The sequence below is a fragment of the Cebus imitator genome, unplaced genomic scaffold, assembly GCF_001604975.1.
Source record: "Cebus imitator isolate Cc_AM_T3 unplaced genomic scaffold, Cebus_imitator-1.0 Scaffold441, whole genome shotgun sequence".
In the NCBI taxonomy this organism is placed as follows: domain Eukaryota; kingdom Metazoa; phylum Chordata; class Mammalia; order Primates; family Cebidae; genus Cebus; species Cebus imitator.
The window spans coordinates 1666015-1673288 of record NW_016107756.1 but is presented as its reverse complement, the minus strand read 5'-3'; the positions used below and the strand labels follow the sequence as shown (position 1 = coordinate 1673288).

The following is a 7274-nucleotide window of genomic DNA, read 5'->3' as shown; positions in this document are numbered from 1 at the left end:
AAAAAAAAAAAAAAAAATAGAATGAAGTAGAAAGGAAAGTGCTTGGAACAGTGCCTGGAACATTGTAAATTAATAAGTACTCAATAACTAGTCATTATCATTAGTGCCATGATTATTATTATTAAATGGGGAAGATGTGGGCCAGGCGCAATGGCTCACGCCTGTAATCCCAGCACTTTGGGAGGCCGAAGCAGGCGGATCACCTGAGGCCAGGAGTTCAAGACCAGCCTTGACCAACATGGAGAAACCCCATGTTGGCTTCTCATGTAAAATGTCAAATTTTAACCCCATGTCAAAATGCAAAATTACCCGGGCATTGTGACGCACGCCTGTAATCCCAGCTACTCAGGAGGCTGAGGCAGGAGAATGGCTTGAACCGGAGGGGGCGGAGGTTGCAGTGAGCTGAGATCACACCACTGCACTCCAGCCTGGGTGATGAGAGCAAAACTTCGTCTCAAACAAACAACAAATAAATAAATTGGGAGGAGGCACCCAGCAGACATCCTTTCGAGGGAGTGCCACACCCGTGGTTCTCACAGACCCAGCTGCCCCTTCAGTTCAGGGGTGGTGGACACCCTTCCTCACTGCCTGGTCACCTGAGCTGGCTGGCTTTGGGGCATCCTCTCCTCATCCCTCAGGAGGGCGGGGGAGAGCAGGCCCTATGGCAGCAAGCTTCTCTGTCTCTGGGCCTGGCCGTCCCATGTTCTGGCCTCGGCCCCACAGGCCTGGCCGTGTATCTGCCACCCACCGCCTTCCCTCCCTGGCGTCATGAACTGGTGTCTGAGGCCCTCGGGGGTGCAGTCCTGGCATCTGGAAGCGGTTTATTTTCAGCTGATGTCTCTGGGTATTTGATTATTCATTGCCGAGAGAAGGGAATTAGCATCTCTGCTGTTTGTTTTATGAGATCACCCCGGTGCCAGGCTGCCGTTCCCAAGAAACCTGCCCTTCCCAGCTAATGAACCTGGTGGGCCGGCCCTCAGGCCCTACAGCCTGGGGTGACCATGGCCTGGCTCACGGCGGGTGGTGTGCCAACCTGCACAGCCAGGTGTTCTCCTTCTTGTGGGAAAGGGGGCAAGAGGGGCCCTTTCCTGGAAGAACGTCGGCCATGTGTCCTTTGGCTTAGGAAGCAAACTACGTCTCCTATAGGGTGGGCACTGATGGGCTGGGCCTCACTGCTCCCTGGAAAAGGAAATAAACGCCATCCCTTCCTACCCCGCCCCACTTTCTAAAGTCCACTCCCTGTGCCGCAGAGAGCCGAACACCTCTGGCCTTGGTTCACCCCGGGCGCCACCGTTTCCTCTCCACTCTCTGGTTTCTCCAGATGCCCATTCCTCTGCCCACCAGCTCCCTCGAAGGGCTCCCCTGGGAGGCGCCAGGCTCAGCCGATGCTGCAGCCAGCCTGCCCCCACCCCATCCCCACTGTCTGCAGGTTCTTGGGGAGCACGAGGATCCTGCCGAAAGCGGGGCGATCCAGGGTGGCGTTCAGCAGCAGCCACTCCCCCCCACAGGCCCTGGAGGCAGCAGCTGTATCTCCCTTGCTGCTGTACTGAAAAAGCTCGAAACCAAAACCCCAGAGAATAACACAGCAAAACCTTGCAATCAAGACAGTAAAGCATCACGCATAGAGGTGGACTCTCCCCTGCCCCTGCTTGAAGCAGCTACGGGCGTGAATTTGGTGGATCACTTCTAGACCGCAGTGTGTGCGTTTACTGCGTATCCATATCTACTTTGGGCTTGGCATGTACTTTAAAAAAAAAAAAGCTTGCGGTTCGTGTGTAAAAGTGGATTTGCTGAGCAGTAGCTAGGCTGTGCCTATCCTCAGCTTTATTAGTTCAACTGTTTCAGTGTTAGTAGTTACTAACAAATTGCTCTCCAAATAATTGTACTAATTTCCACTCCCCCGAGTGGTCTGTAAGGGTTTAAATTTCCCCATATGCTTGCCAGCCCTTGCTGTCAATTAGACTTTTAAATTTTTACCCTTCTGAGGAGTACAAAATATCTCACTCTGGCTTTAATTTGAATTTCTACCCTTTGCTCCCGTAAGAGGAAGTGCATATACACATCCCAGAGAAGGCTGTCTGTAAATATTTGGGGAATTGACTTAGTGAGCCTCAGTTTCCCCTTTTGCAGAAGGGGCGATGGCATGTGCTGTGGCTGTCAGAGGAGGTGAGGCCGTCCGTGGCTGTGAATCAGGAAAAGCTTGCGTTTGATTCTCAGTGGTGGGCAAATGCGTAGCGAGGCAGGGGCTTTGGCTCCTTGGGGATAAAGGAGGTGGAAGAGGCGAGGACGGGGACCCCGAGGCCAAGGGAGGAAAGACAGCACCTTTATTTGTTGTTTTGTTTTGTTTTTGAGACAGAGTCTCACTCTGTCGTTCAGGCTGGAATGCTGTGGTGAGATCTCAGCTCACTGCAACCTCCGCCTCCCAAGTTCAAGTGATTTTCCCGCCTCAGCCTCCTGAGTAGCTGGGACCACAGGCACGCCACCAACCACACCTGGCTAATTTTTGCATTTTTAGTAGAGATGGGAGTTTCACCATGTTGGCCAGGCTGGTCTCGAACTCCTGACCTCAGGTGATCCAACAGCCTCAGCCTCCCAAAGTGCTGGGATTACAGGCGTGAGCCACCATGCCCGGCCCAGAAGGTGCCTTTCAATGCTGCGCCCCACACTCTACGTGGGGAGGGAGACCCGAGCGGGCCACATGTGCCAGCTCCCCCCAGCACACACACACCCGCCTCTCCCTGCTCTGGCTAATTCCAGGATGTGAAGGAAGTATGAGACATTAAGGGATTTCAGACCCTAGGAGGCCTTGATGATGCTGAGGAAAGCGAGACGCTGTGATGAGTTGAATTTCTAGCAGGCCGACAAAGGCCCTATCCTGGTCTCCCCAACCCCAGACCTCATTGTTAGCCTTATTGGCTAAGCTAGTTTCCATGGAAACTGTCAAGTTCAAAGGGATGGTGTAACATGTCCATCCGTGCCTCTCCTCTGGTTCCCAGCTCATCCCGTGGAGCTGAGTCAGAGGTTTTCAGCACCCGGGTGCTCCAGGTGCTCTGCGAAACTTTCATCCATTGACTGATCCGCTCCCCTCCCGCTCCCCTCCTCTCCTCTGCTCCCCGACTCCTCCCTGCAGGCCAGCCAGCTTGGTGTGTACAAAGCGTTTGTGGATAACTACAAAGTCGCTCTGGAGACAGCTGAGAAGTGCAGCCAGTCCAACAACCAGTTCCAGAAGATCTCAGAGGTAGGCAGCTCCCGGCACAGCCACCCTGGCGGACGAAAGCGGGCGCTGGGGGAGCTCAGAGCCTTCCGGGCCTCGGGTCTCCCCTCCCTCGCTTGCCAGCTGGTGAGGTGGTTACTCCAATGCGTAACACTTAGCCTCATATTTGCTTTCTTGCACCTGACGTTTTCCCTCTTAATATAAAACTACTTTATTTTTTATTATTCTCTTTCAGATTAGAGAGAGGAACAAGGGAGGCAAAAAAAAAAAAAAGTAAGGCAGTTTTTTCCCACGCTCGGGTGACCCTGAGCAAGTGACTTCCCTCCTCTCAGCCTTCATTTCCTGTCCCATAGAATGAGGGGTTCACACTCGGCCAGCTCATCCTTTTTTTGAGATGGAGTTTCACTCTGTCACCAGGCTTCGCCTCCTGGGTTCAAGCAATTCTCCTGCCTCAGCCTCCTGAGTAGCTGGGACTACAGGCGCCCACCACCACACCCGGCTAATTTTTGTTTGTTTAGTAGCTGCGGGGTTTCGCCATGTTGTCCAGGCTGGTCTCAAACTCAGGCGATGTGCCCGCCTCAGCCTCCCATGGTGCTGGGATTACAGGTGTGAGCCGCTGAGCCCGGCTTGGCCAGCTAGTCCTAACCTTGCTGATAGGCATCAGCGGGCACTGTGATTTAAAACACAGATTTCCAGGCACCTTCCCTGGAGCTTCTGATTCGGGAACTTTGGGTGGGGCCCGAGATTCTCTATTTGAACAAGCTTCTGGGTGATTTTTATGAACGGGAAGACGGGGAAATTTGGACTCGGTCGTCTTTGAAGATCCTTGCCCACTCTAAGTCTGCAGTCCCATAAACAGAGAGGGCAGGAGCCACTTTCGTGGAGAAGGAGCCTCCTTGGAAGCCCGGCTGGGAACAGGTCTGTGTCTGCCTCTGTGGCTGCGCCTCCCTCCCGTCCTCCTCTGCAGGGCAGACGTGCGGCCCTATCTGCCACTCACATTTCTACCCGGGAGGACGCATGGAGGGGACAGCTGCTCCAGGTCCTTCAGGACAGAGCCCAGCTCATCCCTTTGTCCAAAAAGACCATGGTGACACCCTACAGCACCGGCCTTGTGGGAACAGCACCCAGCTGCCAGTTCAGGGCAAGAGAACCTCTACCCTAGAACGGGGGAGAGGCTTCTGCAGTTCTGGGGGTCATGCCCTAAAGGCCCCCCTTGGCCCTTTGTGTTCCCTGTCTCAGCTCTAATGCTGGAAGAGCTGGGGAGATACAGGGTGGTTTTCTGGAAACTTCAGGAGTGCAGGGTGATGCCCAGGTTTAGAATCCACCGAGAGGCAGCTGGGGCGCCAGGCAGACGGAGACGGGTGGGTCAGCTTGGTGACTGTTAGGGCACAGCTTGGAGGACACGGATTTGCATCTGTGGCCATAGTGGCCTTGCTGGCACTTCTCCTCTGGAATTAAATGTATCTATTGAGGCCAGCGCGGTGGCTCATGCCTGTCATCCCAGCACTTTGGGAGGCCGAGGCAGGTGGGTCACCTGAGATCAGGAGTTTGAGAGCAGCCTGACCCCATCTCTACTAAAATACAAGAATTAGCCAGGTGTGGTGATGGGTACCTGTAATCCCAGCTACTCAGGAGGCTGAGGCAGGAGAATCGCTTGAACCGGGAGGCGGAGGTTGCGGTGAGCCGAGATCGCGCCATTGCACTCCAGCCTGGGTAGCAAGAGTGAAACTCCGTCTCAAAAAAAAAAAAAAAAAAAAAAAAAAAGATGTCTGTTGAGTCCCTTGCAGGAACAGGGAACCACAGGCCCTCCCCACACTGAGGACAGAGCCCACCCCTCTCACCCTGTGTGCAGAGAGAGGAGCGCTGACCAGTTTCTTCTCCCAGACCCATGGAACAGAGGAGTCACCCTCTGCCTGGGAGGACGAAGTGCGGGGTGGGGAAGTCCCTCTACACGATGTCAAGAGGCTGGAGAGGCTGGGCGTGGTGGCTCACACCTATAATCCCAGCACTGTGGGAGGCCGAGGCCGGAGGATGGCCTGAGCCCAGGGGTTCAAGACCGGCCTGGGCAATGTGGCAAGACCCCGTCTCTATTAAAAATCCAAATAAAAGAGGCTGGAGAAACGGTGCTTCCCCTCTCGGTTCCCAGCCCAAGCCGGGAACTACCCGACTGCCCTGGTCCATGTTCAGAGCGGCCCAGCCAAGGCCGCCCTAGAGCCCAGGGTCCCATACGGTCCAGAGTGTAGGCTCGGCTCTCAGCCTGGGCTGGCTGCCTGTTGTCTGTGCATGGACAGCAGCCCCCGCCCCAGCTGTGAGCCCCTCTCAAAGGCTGCCCACCCCGGAGGACAGAGCCGCCAGTGGCTCTCCGCCAGGTGGCTCCTCCTCCTGAGTCACTTGATGACGTGCTTGCTTCCTGCTGGCGCTGCCACCTAATTATGGCAATTAGGCTCTTCGCTGCAGCAGGAGTGATTTCATAGCCCAGGCTTTGCTGGAGGGGGCTTGAAGAAAAATTCCCTGAATCTGGGAATCCAGGCACCAGCCAGAGACACAGCCTAGAGAAGCTGAGTAACCCCACCCTCCCTGTCCCCCAAAATATACACATACCCAAGCTCAGTCCCTGGGAGTTTTCCCTGTCTAGAAACAGCTTGAGACAGACGCAGGACGCTCCTGCTTTCTGGGGGCTTCCTTCCCTCCAGGCTGAGCAGGTGACATCACCTGGGCTCCTGACCTTGGCCTCGCCTTGCCCCCCACCTTCCCTCCCACACCCCTCTTTGACGCTCTGCTTGCTTTGTCTGCCAAGTGGGGATCGCATTACAGCTCAAATTGCAGGCGACACTGACACCGTCCTGTGAGCAGAAGCTGAGGCTGGAACCTCTAAAGGAGGGTGACAGAGGCCTGGAGCAGACCAGTCCTCCCCGCGTCTGTTTCCAGGACTCACTCACTGCCTGTTGCCGGGCTCAGGGTCCAGGAGGACAGCCTGTTCCTCCCCCTCACCCTCCTGGAGGACACCCAGCACAGGCCGTGGTGGGTGGGGAGTGTCGGGGTGCCAGGGGCTGAGGAAGTGCCCTCTGATGGGGGTAGGATGCGGCTGGGCTGTTCTGGGAGCTCCACGTCTCTGCCCTAGGCCCGCCGTTTTGCTGCCTGCCCTGTGCAGGTGTGCAGGACCCCCTCCCTCTCTCACGGGCTGCTCACGCTCTGAAGATCGGCTGGCGCTTGTCAGCTCTACCCCTGTCTTTCAATGTGTAGGATTCCTGAGTAGGGGCTCCTGGGAGGGTTTCCTGTAACCTCAGGGCTCCCTGCCAGCCCCTCTCCAATCTGGGACCTGGAGTCCCTTCCTTCTTGCCCATGCCCCAGCTGCTGGACTCTACAAGGCTCCAGGAGCTCACAGCTGTGGGTGCAGGGGATGGGGGTGTCAAGGCAGAGGCAGTCCATGGCCACAGGCTCCTTTGTCTCTATTCTCATTTTTTTTTTTTTTCTTGAGATGGCATCTCGATCTGTCTCCCAGGCAGGAGTGCAGTGGCATGATCTCAGCTCACCGCAGCCTCCGCCTCCCGGGTTCAAGCAGTTCCTCTGCCTCAGCCTCCCGAGTAGCTGGGATTATAGGCGTGCGCCACCACACTCAGCTAATTTTTGTATTTTTAGTAGAGATGGGGTTTCACCATGTTGGCCAGGCTGGTCTCGAACTCCTGACCTCAGGTGATCCACTCGCCTCAGCCTCCCAAAGTGCTGGGATGACAGGCGTGAGCCACACACCGGCCTCCATTCTCACACTTGCACCCTGAGTTTCAGAGCTCCCCTCCCTGCTGGGCTCACGATGGGGGCTGGGGGTGGTGTTGGCAGACCAGGTAGTGATTCCTCTCCTTCCTTTGGCAGGAGCTCAAGGTGAAAGGTCCCAAGGACTCGAAGGACAGCCACACCTCGGTCACCATGGAAGGTACCTCGGGGAGGGGCCGGGTTACTGTCACCTTTCTTTGTCTGGCCATGTGGGCGCCAGGCTGCGTGAACGCGGCGCCCTTCCCCCTCACGCGCGCCTGAGTGTGAGTGTGAGCGTGCATGAGCGTGT

At 56.0% G+C, this 7274-nt stretch overlaps 1 protein-coding gene across 4 annotated transcripts in view; it reads left to right on the top strand.

The window, feature by feature from the left end:
• The window catches only part of LOC108290716 (active breakpoint cluster region-related protein), a 165279-nt gene that overhangs the window by 92733 nt on the left and 65272 nt on the right, over positions 1-7274 (top strand). For all 4 annotated transcript variants that reach the window (XM_017510607.2, XM_017510604.2, XM_037732113.1 and 1 more), the window contains 2 exons: positions 3131-3238; positions 7085-7145. In XM_017510607.2, the coding sequence (XP_017366096.1) occupies positions 3131-3238; positions 7085-7145 (169 nt within the window). The remainder of the gene's footprint in view (positions 1-3130; positions 3239-7084; positions 7146-7274) is intronic.